Here is a 12779-nt window from a genome sequence, read left to right on the forward strand (position 1 = left end):
TGGGCAGCTCACACCTCCCACACCATCAACCAGAGTGGAAAAGGCCTCAGAGATCAGCAAGTCCAACCTGTCACCCAGCACCTCCTGCCAGCTAAAGCATGGCTCCCAGTGCCACATCCAAGCCTTTCCTGTGCACCTCCCTGCCCCCAGCAAGCAGCTGAGGGGGCTTCTTCCCCCAGCAGCACAACCTCTCCTCTCACAGCTACCTAACCACAGGCAGAACCTCAGCCAAGGAAAGAAACCAAAGCTGTCACCCTGCTGCAGCTCAAGAGGCCTCCAGCTTCCAGGGCAGGGTGAGGAGGTGGCAGACACAGCTGCAGGGCTGGCTCCTGGCACACACTCCCCAGCAGCTGCACAAAGACTTCTGCCCCCCTCCTCCTCTGCCTTGTCTCCTCCTCAGGCACTGGGAGCCACCTTTCAGTGCTGCTTGAGAGAGCAGACTCAAGGCAGGAGCTCTCTGAACTCAGGCCCAAAGCTGGTGCTCTGCTCACCCAGCTGGATTGCTGTGGGCAGGGTGGCTGAACCAAGCTGAGTTGGCCATCAGTCTGCCTACAGCTCTGCCCCTGCTGTCAAGCCCTTCCTCCTCTGCTGTGGGCTGTCTTCTGCACCTTCAGCCTTTGAACCACACAAATCAGAGGATACTGCAGGGTGGGAGGGACCCATAATGATCAGAGAGTGCTCTGGGCTGGGAGGGAGCTCCAGAGCTCACCCAGCCCAAGCCCTGCACCCAGCAGGGACATCCTCCACCAGCTCAGGCTGCCCAGAGCCCTCTCCAGCCTCACCTTGAATCTCTCCAGGGCTGGAGCCTCAGCCACCTCCCTGGGCAGCCTGCTGCAGTGTTCCAGCAGCCTCCTGCTGCAGAACTTGTTCGTCACACCCAAGCTCAATCTGCTCTGCTCTAGCTTGAAGCCATTGCCCCTGGTGCTGTCCCTGCAGGCCTTTGGGAGCAGTCCCTCTGCAGCCTGCTTGTAGCCTTCTTCAGGTCCTGGCAGGCTGCTCTGAGGCCTCCCTGCAATCTTCTCCAGGCTGAAGACCCCCAGCTCCCTCAGCTTGTCCTCACAGCAGAGGCTCTGCAGCCCTCTCTGATCACCTTTGTGTCCTCCTCTGGAGCCTCTCCAGCAGGGCCAGGTCCTTCTTCCTTGGAGGGCTGCAGAGCTGGAGGCAGCACTCCAGGTGAGGCCTTACCAGAGATGATCTCAAAGACCATCAAATGCAACTCCACCAAGAGCCAGAGGGAAAAACCCTTGGGCCTGAGCCCCTGGCAAGCAAGCAGCAGGCCTGGCTCTGATGCAGCCACTCTGCAGCTGGCTGCACTGGAAGCCTCTCCTGCAGTGAGCCTTAGGGCCCCCTGCATGCCTCAGAACTGCTTCACCTAACACAGCAGGAGGGCAGACTTCCATTGCCTGCTGGCAAGCCCAGGCCCTCCAAAGCTGCTGAGGCCTTGATGAGCTCAGCAGGCAGCTGCAGCACCTCCTGATGGCATCATCCAAGCCCTGGACACCAGCACCATGCACTGCCACCTGCTCCCTCTGCACAGGCAGCAGCCACAGGCAGCCAGACACCTCTCCAAATGGAGCTGGGACCTGCTGCTCATACTCACCACTCCTCCAGGGCTGCCACCTCCTTCCTCCTTCATCAAACACACCCCCAAATAAACCCCAATTCAGCTCTTTAAATGCCAGAGAACAGCCCCCAGCAGTGGGGCTGCAGAGCTGAGCCTCCTTGCCAAAGCAAAACCTTGGTGGCAGTGCCAGGGAAGGACTCTCTGCACTTAGCAGCTCAGTGCCTTGGCTGATGGAGGGCATGGAAGAGCAGGAAACAGCAGGGAAGGCACCAGCTGAGGGCAGGAAAACCAACCCCCTGGGCCCCTGCAAGCTCCTGCCTTGCCTCCTTTGGGGAATGCTCCAGGCAAGACTTCCCAAAGGGCCTGAACTTTGTCAGACAGATCAAAGGGATCCTCTGGCAAACAAGATCCAGGGAGCCACAGGGCTGCCAGCCTCACCCCAGCCCCACCTCTGCCTTGTGCCTGCCCACTGCCAGAGGTCAGTGTGGGGCCAGGAGTGCTCAGCAGGGACATTCCCTACCTGGCTGACAGCACAGACTCCATGAGATTGAGGGGCAAGGGAAAGCAGAAGTAGGGAGAACACCCTGGAGGGCAGGGCTGGCACTGCCAGGGACCTTGGCAGGCTGCAGACAGGGGCTGGAGGGCAGGGCTGGCACTGCCAGGCTGCAGACAGGGGCTGGAGGGCAGGGCTGGCACTGTCAGGCTGCAGACAGGGGCTGGAGGGCAGGGCTGGCACTGCCAGGCTGCTGAAAGGGGCTGGAGGACAGGGCTGGCACTGCCAGGCTGCAGACAGGGGCTGGAGGGCAGGGCTGGCACTGCCAGGGACCTTGGCAAGCTGCTGAAAGGGGTTGGAGGGCAGGGCTGGCACTGCCAGGCTGCAGAAAGGGGCTGGAGGACAGGGCTGGCACTGCCAGGCTGCAGACAGGGGCTGGAGGACAGGGCTGGCACTGCCAGGCTGCAGACAGGGGCTGGAGGGCAGGGCTGGCACTGCCAGGCTGCAGACAGGGGCTGGAGGGCAGGGCTGGCAGTGCCAGGCTGCAGACAGGGGCTGGAGGGCAGGGCTGGCAGTGCCAGGGCCCTTGGCAGGCTGCAGAAAGAAGCCAGCACAAAGCCTGTGTGGCCCAACACCAAGGAAGGCAAAGCCCTGAGGCTGGGAGGGAAGCTCCTCACCCAGCAGCAGGGGCTGGGCACCCAGTGAGGTGCAGCAGCCTTGAGAGATGCAGCTGGGGGGCATGCTGGGCAAGGTGACCCCACACCAGGGCTGGGAGCTAAGAGACTGGCAGGAATTAACCAGAGCAGAGCTCAGGGGCTCTGTTCAGCGCTGGAGAGGTCACAGCTGGAGGCAGCAGCCAGTCCCAGGGTCCCCAGAGCAGAGAGGCAGCCCAGAGCCACCATGGAGGCTGAGCAAGAGGCCCACAGCACAGGCAAGGAAGGGCTGAGGGACCTGGGGAGGCTGAGCCTGGAAAATGAGAAGAGCAGAGAGGGATCTGAGAGCAGCCTTCCACCCCCTGAAGAGTGGGAGGGAGCTGGGAAGAAGATGGAAGCAAAAGCTTGGAGGTGCAGAGTGAAGAGCAAAGAGCTCAGCGCAGCAAGGGCAGCTGTGATGGGCAGGAAGGGGAAGAGGCTCCCTGAGGAGTGCCCAGGCCCCAGCACAGGGGCCTGGAGATGCTGTGGTGAGCTCCAGCCTGGGAGAGGACAAGGCCCTGAGCACTCTGACCTAGCCCTGCAGCAGGGGGAGGACCAAAGCCCTTCCAGGCCCCTCAGGACAAGGTTCTTGCTCACCTGGCCTGCATCCAGCCTTTTGGCCAAAGGGGCTTCACCTCTCCAGCTAGGAAGGTCTTCACATAATCCTCTAGAGACTGAGCCTGATTCCTGGCAAGGTCATAACCATCCAGCTTAATCTTCACCAAATGGCAAAGCAGCTCCCTGAAGACAGGAGAAGGTCAGAGAGGGTCATGTGGATCCCTTGCCCCAGCTGGAGGCCAGGCCCAGCTGCAGGCCAGGCTGGATCAGAGAGCCCTGCAGGAGCCCTCTGCTAACAGCCCTGAGCCTGCTCTGCCTCTGCAGGGCAAAGCAGGGCAGGCTGCTGGCACACACAGCAAAGTGCCAGCAGGGAAGTCTCCTCACCCCTTCCCATTTCAACCTCCTGAAGCAGCAGAGGAGGGGAAGCAGTGCCAGGACTCCAGGCAGAACTGAAGCACTCTGCAGGAGCTTCCTGCTGAGGCAAGGAGAAGACAGGAGGGGAAGCTTGCTCTGACCTAAAGGAACCATCTGTGGAGCAGCAGCCCAGCCTCTGATGGACCAAGGTGAAGAAGACAACAGGAGTGGCTCTCATTTTGCCCTCACCCCTTCTCCCCAGGCCCTGCTCCTTGTCAGAGCCCTGGGGGCCAGGGGCAGCAGCCCCCAGGAGTGTTAACTGCTCCCACAACCAGAAGCTGGCTTCATGGCTTCATAGAATGCTTGAGGTTGGAAGGGACCTTCAAGATCATCCAGTTCCTGGGCAGGGACCCCTCCCACCAGCACAGGCTGCTCAGGGCCTCATCCAGCCTGGTCCTGAACACCTCCAGGCAGGAGGCAGCCACAGCCTCCCTGGGCAGCCTGGGCCAGAGTCTCCCCAGCCTCACTGCCGAGGATTTCTTCCTCCTCTCCACTCTCAGTCTCCTCTCTCCCAGCTCAAAGCCATTGGCCCTGGGCCTGGCACTCCAAGTCTTTATCAGATGTCTCTGCCCAGCTCTCCTGGAGGCACCTTCAAACACTGCAAGGCTGCTTTAAGGCCTGAGCTGGGCAGCCCCCAGCCCCAGGTCCTGCCCAGCAGCAGGTTCTGACTCAGGAGTGGCAAACTGCAGGAGAGCAGCCTGGAGGTCCAGTCTGTAGGACCTGAGCAGTTCAGCTGACCTCCTCCTTTTCCCTTCCACCCAGCCCTCCCTTTTACACCCTGCAGAGAGCTTCAGGAGCTGCTCTCAGGGCTGGGCTGACACAGCCTGGTTTTGCTGAGCTGTCCCAGGTGCCAGAGCAGCCTCCACGGAGAGCAGAGCTGAGCCACAGAGCTCACTGCAGGCCACCCAACCGCTCTGCCTGCCAGGGCCTGACCCCAGAGGGCTCCTGCACTTCCAGCTGCACAGGAGGAGGCAGGGCCCAGGGGCTCTGAGGAGCTCAAGCCTGCAAACCTGATCTCATCATTCCACTGGAACTTCTTGCGTGGCCCTGCAGGGCGCTTCCCTCCCTTCTCCTCCTCCTCCTCCTCCTCGGAGCAGGCTCGCTCACGCTGCTCCTTCTCCTCCTCCAGCAGCCTGCAAGGAGACACACAGGGGACAGGAGGGTCACAGAGGCCCTCCCAGCAACTCCAGCCCAACCCTTCTGCAGCTCTGCCCAGGCTGGGGCTGAGCCCTGGCCCTCAGCACCACAGCTCTGCCCCTGGGAGACACCTCCAGGGCTGGGCACTCAGCCACCCCCTGGCAGCCTGGGCCAGGCACTGAGAACCCTTCCAGGGAAGAAGTTTCTTCTCATCTCCAACCTGAACCTTCCCTGGGGCAGCTTGAAGGCATTTCCCTCATCCTATTGCTTGCTCCTGGGGAGCAGAGCCCAAGCCCCAGCTGGCTCCAGCCTCCCCTCAGGGAGCTGCAGAGAGCAATGAGTTCTCCCTCAGCCTCCTCTGCTCCAGGCTCAGCACAGCTTCACAGCTTGCACCAGGTTGGAAGGGACACTCAAAGGTCATCTTGCCCAACCCCCCTGCACTCAGCAGGGACACAGAATCACAGAGCTGGCAGGGGGGAAGGGAGCTCAAGGAACCCCCTGCCATGGCCAGGGACACCTCACACCACAGCAGCTTGCTCACAGCCACCTCCAGCCTGGCTGCAAACACCTCCAGGCAGGAGGCTTCCACCACCTCTCTGGGCAGCCTGTGCCAGGCTCTCACCACCCTCCTGGGCAACAACTTCTTCCTCACAGCCAATCTCAATCTCCCCACTTCTAGTTCTGCTCCATCCCCCCCAGTCCTATCCTTCCCTGACCCCCTCCAAAGTCCCTCCCCAGCTTTCCTGGAGCCCCCTGCAGATCCTGGAAGGCCACAAGGAGGTCTCCTGGGAGCCTTCTCCTCTCCAGCCTGCACAACCCCAACTCTCTCAGGCTGTGCTCACAGCAGAGCAGCTCCAGCTCTCTGCTCCTCCTCCTGGCCCTGCTCTGGACACCTTCCAGCCCCTCCAGCTCCTTCCTGGCTCAGAGGCTCCAGCACTGGATGCAGGGCCCCCAGCTGCTCCTCCCCAGCCCTGTGCTCAGGGCCTTTCCCCAGCCTTGCTGCTCTCCTTAGATCCAGCCCTGGCCCAGGTCAGTGCAGTTCCCCTCCAGCACCAACACCCTGAGCTGGGTCAGGCTCCTGCCCTGCTTGAGGAGCTCCTGGCTACCCAGGCCCAGCTGCCCTGAAGCAAGGGCAGGGTTCAGAGGGCTGGGAGCTCTTGCTCTGGGTGTCTGAGCTCTTCCCAAGGGTTCCAGGGTAAGAATTCTCCCAGTTTTGTGTTAAAGGACCCAGGGGTTCAACCCAGCCCCCTTGCTCTCAGCCTGCCACCTTCCCCAAGCCAGGCCCACCCAGAAGAGGAAGGCCTCAGCCAAGCCCTGCTGCCATCAGTGCTGCTGCAGCTGGCATCACCAGAGGCAGCTCAGGCAGCTCAATCAGGCCAAGCAATCATGGAGTGGCTTGGAAAGGACCCTCAGGACCATCCAGCTCCAAGCCCCTGCCATGGGCAGGGACCCCTCCCACCAGCACAGGCTGCTCAGTGCCTCATCCAGCCTGGTCCTCAACACCTCCAGGCAGGAGGCAGCCACAGCCTCCCTGGGCAGCCTGGGCCAGAGTCTCCCCAGCCTCACTGCAAAGGATTTCTTCCTCCTCTCCACTCTCAGTCTCCTCTCTCCCAGCTCAAAGCCATTGGCCCTGGGCCTGGCACTCCCAGCCCTTGGCCCAAGTCCCTCCCCAGCTCTCCTGGAGCCACCTTCAAACACTGCAGGGCTGCTCTGAGGTCTCCTTGAAGGCTTTTCTCAGCTGAGCTGAACAGAGCCAACCCCCCCAGTGCCCACCAGCAGGGCTGGACTCAGAAGGAGGAGGCAGACTGCCTGGGAGCAGCCACCAGGGCAAACCAGAAGCTTACTTGGCAAACTTGGCCTGAGAATGGAGCTGGCACTCCTCCTGGTACCTGGCCAGCTGCTCGGGCATGGCTCTGCCAATGGCTTCCCTCAGCTTCTGCAGAGGCTCCTTCAGGCGACCGCCCTGCAGCAAGCACACCGCAGGCTGCCGCCCAGCTGCCCCCCAGCTGGCACACCCAGCTGGCACCCAGCTGGCACCTCCAGCCCTGCCCCCCAGCTGGCACACCCAGCCCTGACCCCCAGCTGGCACCCCCAGCCCTGACCCCCAGCTGGCACCTCCAGCCCTGACCCCCAGCTGAGACCCCCCTGAGACCCCCAGCCCTGACCCCCAGCTGAGACCCCCAGCCCTGACCCAAGCTGGCACCCCCAGCCCTGACCCCCAGCTGAGACCCCCCTGAGACCCCCAGCTGGCACCCCCCAGCCCTGCCCCCCAGCTGAGACCCCCCTGAGACCCCCAGCTGGCACCCAGCTGGCACCCCCAGCCCTGCCCCCCAGCTGGCACCCCCAGCTGGCACCCCCAGCCCTGACCCCCAGCCCTGACCCCCAGCTGGCACCCCCCCAACCCTGACCCCCCAGCTGACACCCCCCCTGAGACCCCCAGCTGAGACCCCCAGCCCTGACCCCCAGCTGAGACCCCCCTGAGACCCCCAGCCCTGACCCCAGCTGGCACCCCCCTGCGACCCCCAGCTGGCATCCCCCAGCCCTGACCCCCCAGCTGAGACCCCCCCAAGACCCCCAGCTGAGACCCCCAGCCCTGACCCCCCAGCTGAGACCCCCAGCCCTGACCCCAGCTGGCACCCCCCTGCGACCCCCAGCTGGCATCCCCCAGCCCTGACCCCCCAGCTGAGACCCCCCCAAGACCCCCAGCTGAGACCCCCAGCCCTGACCCCCCAGCTGAGACCCCCCTGAGACCCCCAGCTGGCATCCCCCAGCCCTGACCCCAGCTGGCACCCCCCCTGCGACCCCCAGCTGGCATCCCCCAGCCCTGCCCCCCAGCTGAGACCCCCCCGAGACCGCCAGCTGAGACCCCCAGCCCTGAACCCCCCCGAGACCCCCAACGCTGCCCCCCCAAGACCCTCGGCCCTGCCCCCCCCTGAGACCCCCAATCTTGCCCCCCTCCAAGACCCCCAACGCTGCCCCCCCCCGAGACCCCCGGCCCTGCCCCCTCCAGCCCTGCCCCCCAAGACCCCCAGCCCTGTCCCTCCTGAGACCCCCAGCCCTGCACCCCAGCTGAGACCCCCCTGAGACCCCCAGCTGAAACCCCCAGCTGGCATCCCCCAGCCCTGCCCCCCCTGAGACCCCCGACCCCCCCCCCGCCATGGGCAGAGAGCTGTGCCCTGGGGGCAGGGAGGGCCCTGGGCCCGGCCCCGGCTGGCACTGACCTGCTCCCAGAGGTGGAGCCTCCTGGCCCGCTTGAGCAGGGAGTCCTTGGTGCAGGGGAAGCAGGCAGCCAGGTGAGCATAGACCCCCGAGCGCAGCTGGCTGCTCAGCTCCCGTGTCTGCAGCTCCAGCCTGGGGCAGGGCAGACAGACACAGCACTCAGCAGGGCCTGCAGCCCCCCCTGACAGCAGGGACCTGCAGCCCTCCCCTGACAGCAGGGACCTGCAGCCCTCCCCTGACAGCAGGGACCTGCAGCCCCCCCTGCCCAGCAGGGCCTGCAGCCCTCCCCCTGACAGCAGGCAGCTGCAGCCCTCCCCTGCCCAGCAGGCACCTGCAGCCCTCCCCTGCCCAGCAGGCATCTGCAGCCCTCCCCTGCCAGCAGGCACCTGCAGCCCTCCCCTGACAGCAGGGACCTGCAGCCCTCCCCTGCCAGCAGGCACCTGCAGCCCTCCCCTGACAGCAGGGCCTGCAGCCCTCCCCTGCCCAGCAGGCATCTGCAGCCCTCCCCTGCCAGCAGGCACCTGCAGCCCTCCCCTGACAGCAGGGCCTGCAGCCCTCCCCTGACCAGCAGGCACCTGCAGCCCTCCCCTGCCAGCAGGAACCTGCAGCCCCCCCCCTGCCCAGCAGGCACCTGCAGCCCTCCCCTGCCCAGCAGGGACCTGCAGCCCTCCCCTGACAGCAGGGACCTGCAGCCCTCCCCTGCCAGCAGGGACCTGCAGCCCTCCCCTGCCAACAGGGCCTGCAGCCCTCCCCTGCCCAGCTGCAAGGCCACCCAGCTGCAGCCTGGGCAGCTGCAGGACACAGCCACGGAGGCCAGGCTGGGAGGGTTGGGGTTGTGCAGCCTGCAGAGGAGAAGGCTCCAGGGAGACCTCCTGGGGGCCTTGCAGAGCTTCAAGAGGCCAGAAGAGACCTGGGGACAGACTGCTGAGCAGGGCCTGTTGGGCCAGGCCAAGGGGGGATGGTTTGAAGGGCAAGAGGGAGGCTGAGAGTGGAGAGAAGGAGAAATGTTTGGTGCTGAGGGTGGGGAGAGCCTGTGCCAGGCTGCCCAGAGAGGTGGAGCTGCCCCATGGCTGGCAGCAGTGCAGGGCAGGTTGGTTGGGGCTGGGAGCAGCCTGCTGTGGCTGCAGCTGTCCCTGCTGGCTGCAGGGCTTGCCCTGGGTGAGCTCTAAAGGCCTCCTGCAACCCAAACCTGTCCATCCCTTCATGATTCCTTACATTCAGCAGACTCAAACCCTTTATCCCCAGCCAGAGCAGGCTGCCCAGGGACACAGCCAGGCTGAGCTTCAATGGCTCCAGGGATGGAGCCTGCACCACCTCCCTGGGCAGCCTGTGCCAGAGTCTCCCCAGCCTCCCTCTGCAGAGCTCCCTCCTGGTGTCCAACCTAACTCTGCCCTGCTCCAGTTCCAAACCATTGCCTCTGGGCCTATCCCCACAGCCCCTTCTGAGCAGTCCCTCCCCAGCTGCCTGCAGCTGCCCTGCAGATACTGAACTGCAGCTCTGAGGTCTGCCTGCAGCCTTCTCCTCTCCAGGCTGCACAGCCCCAGCTCTCCCAGCCTGGCCCCACAGGGGAGGTTCTGCAGCCTCTGATCATCTCTGTGGCCTCCTCTGGCCCCTCTCCAGCAGCTCCAGGTCCCTCTTGTGCTGGGGGTCCCATACCTGGCCCCAGCCCTGCAGGGGAGGTCTCCCCAGAGCAGAGGGCAGGATCCTCTCACAGCTCTGGCAATGGGCACTGGCAGCACAGGAGGCCAAGGGCAGCCCCAGGCTGTGCTGCCAGTGCCCATTGCTGGCTCCTGCCCAGCTCCTCCCCCCCAGCACCCCCAGGGCCTTCCCTGCAGGGCTGCTCTCAGTCTCATCCCCCCCTAGCCTGGGTTGATGTCAAGGACTGCAGGACCTTGCAGTTGGCCTTGTTGCACCTCCTGAGGCTCTCCTCAGCCACCCCTGCAGCCTGCCCAGGTCCCTCTGGCTGCCTTCCCCTCCCTCAGCCTCACCAACAGCACTCAGCCTGCTGTGCCCTGCAGACTCCAGGGTGCCTCAGGCTCTGTGGCACTGAGGGAGATGCTGCACAGCTCTGGTCCCAGTGCAGGCCCCTGAGGGTCACCTCCTGTCCCCCATCCCCATCTGAGGGTCACCTCCTGTCCCCCATCCCCATCTCAGGACACCATTTGTCCCCTGCATGACCATGGCTGACACCTGCCAGGGAGAGACCTCCTCTCCTGTATCAAGCTGCAGTCCCTGCTCAGGAGCCCAACCCTGAGTGCATGGAGATGAAGCTTGAGAAGAGGAGGCCTGGATGTGTCCCCTCCATGCTCCTCCTACTCCAGTGAACCATCAGAGCTCCACTGCAGGCATCTGCAGGAGGCCTTCCTGCTGCCCTGGCCATGCTCTGTGGGGAGAAGCTGCACAGGGACAGCCTCCCAGCTCCTCCTCCCAGCTCCTCCTCAGCTGCCCAAAGCTGCTCAGCCTCAGCAGCTCCTCCCCTGCTGGGGGCACTTACTCCAGGATGATGTTGTTGATGTCCTGAGTGAAGAATCTCTGCTTGCCTTCCCCCTCTGCAGCTCTGGCAGCCTGGAAAGGGAGCAGAGAACACAACTCACCAGCAGCACCACACAGGCACCAGGGGTAAAGCACTCCACAGACATCACAAACCAAGGGCCAGCCTCCCTCCACCCAGACTCCCTCCACCCAGCCCCAGCCTCCTCCCACCATCTCCAGCCTTCCTCCACCCAGCCCCAGGCCTCTTCCTGCTGCAGCTGGGCTCACAGCAGCCACCTGGGGGATTGTGTCCTCTCCTCTTACACCTCCTCAGCTCCAGCCCAGCCTCCCCCCTGAGCTGGTGAGACCCTGTCCTGCCCATTGACCTTCCCCTGTGGACTCTCCTGCTGAGTCCCTTGGACTTCCTGCACTGAGTACTCCACACCTAAGGGGGCCAAGGAGCTCCTGGGGGGGCCATGGGGTGCTTTGAGCTGGGGAGAGGGCCAGGTGTGGGGCACAGGTTCAACCTCACAGTGGAGCTGAGCCAGAAGAGAGCCTGGAGCAGCCCAGCTCAGCCCCAGCCCTGCAGTGAGGGGCAGGCAGGCTTCTCAGCAGGCTGCCAAGACCAGTGTGGACACCAAGCCAAGAGCAGCAGCCCCAGGGGCTGGGTCAGTCCCAGCCAGCACCATGGAAACCAGGAGGGGCAAAAAAAACAACCAGGAAGCTTCCTGAGGCATGACTGCAGCACACAGAGTGCTGCCCAAGGCCTCCCCCCAGGAGAAGTGTCCAGCAGGAAGAGAGCTCCAGGAGAAGACAACTGCCAAGGGCTGTCAGTGTCTGCTGGCTGGGGAGGGAACCAAGGCTGGGATTCACCAGCAGGCACCACAGCAGGAGAGAGGTTCCCTGTGTGGGGAAGGGGAGCAGGAGAAGGCCATTAAGGCTGCTCTGCCCTGCTCAGGCCACAGCTGGAGTCCTCCTGGGGCCAGCCCTGGGCTCCCCAGTTCCAGAGGGACAGAAAACTGCTGGAGAGAGCCCAGGGCAGGCTGCAGAGCTGCTGAGGGGCCTGGAGCAGCTCTGGCAGCAGCAAAGGCTGAGAGCCCTGGGGCTGAGAGCCTGCAGAAGAGCAGCCCCAGAGGGCAGCTGAGCAATGCTCAGCAAGAGCTAAAGGAGCTGTGGGGGGCAAGAGGCTGGGGCCAGGCTCTGCTGAGTGCTGCCCAGGGCCAGCAGAAGGGACAGCAAGGGGCAGAAAGTGTCAGGCAGGAGGTTGGAGCTGAGCAGGAGGAGAAAGTTGTTTGGGGTGAGGCTGCTGGAGGCCTGGAGCAGGCTGCCCAGAGAGGTTGTGGAGTCTGCTGGTGTGGAGAGCTTCCAACCCCCCTGGGCACTGTGCTGCTGGGCAGGGTGCTGGGGGTGCCCTGCTGGAGCAGGGCTGGGCTGGGGGAATTCCAGAGCTCCCTTCCAGCCCTGCTGGGGCTGTTTGTGATTCTGTCACCCTGCCATCCCCTCTCAGGGCAGAAGCTGCCTCCACCCCTGCCAGCAGAGCTGCTGACATGGGAGGGTGAAAGGAAGACACTGCAGAGAATCCTGAACAGCAAAGTCCTTTGAGGGAGGGGAGGATAAAGTCAAATTAGTTCAGAGAGCCTCCATCTAACCCAGGAGATGCTCCCAGCTCTGGGATCACAGACCCACAGAGTGCTCTGGGCTGGAAGGGAGCTGCACAGCTCACCCAGCCCAAGCCCTGCACCCAGCAGGGACATCCTCCACCAGCTCAGGGTGCCCAGAGCCCTCTCCAGCCTCACCTGGAATCTCTCCAGGGCTGGAGCCTCAGCCACCTCCCTGGGCAGCCTGCTGCAGTGTCCAGCAGCCTCCTGCTGCAGAACTTACTCCTCACACCCAGACCTGGTCTCTGGAAGCCTTCAGTCCTCCCTGCCACAGAGCTCATGCCCCAGCTGGTTACACCTGCTGCTCCTCCTGCTCCACCTCTGCCCTTCCCACCCACAGCCCAGCAGCAGGAGCCAGAGCAGCAGGAGGATCTGTGGGCAGGCTGCTCCTGCCCAACCTTGTAGCAACATAAGCCTGGAGCTGGCACCATGGCAGCCTCCAGAACCCTCTGCTTTAGCTCACAGCTGCCCAGGGCCTGCTGGGAACAGCAGGGAGACAACCATGGAGAGCCCCTTCCCTTCATCAGCTGCAGCTCCTCCTCCATCTGCTGCTCCCCCCACACCTCACACTG

At 64.0% G+C, this 12779-nt stretch overlaps 1 protein-coding gene across 1 annotated transcript in view; it reads right to left on the reverse strand.

The window, feature by feature from the left end:
• UBN1 (ubinuclein 1) overlaps positions 1–12779 on the reverse strand; it is a 46533-nt gene that overhangs the window by 15990 nt on the left and 17764 nt on the right. The window contains 5 exon segments of the mRNA XM_068147281.1: positions 3347–3490; positions 4732–4854; positions 6703–6821; positions 8080–8209; positions 10572–10642. Coding sequence (XP_068003382.1) covers positions 3347–3490; positions 4732–4854; positions 6703–6821; positions 8080–8209; positions 10572–10642 — 587 coding nt within the window.

Source organism: Melanerpes formicivorus, unplaced genomic scaffold (assembly GCF_026170545.1).
Source record: "Melanerpes formicivorus ecotype bairdi unplaced genomic scaffold, bMelFor1.0.p_v2 SCAF_14, whole genome shotgun sequence".
Lineage (NCBI taxonomy): Eukaryota > Metazoa > Chordata > Aves > Piciformes > Picidae > Melanerpes > Melanerpes formicivorus.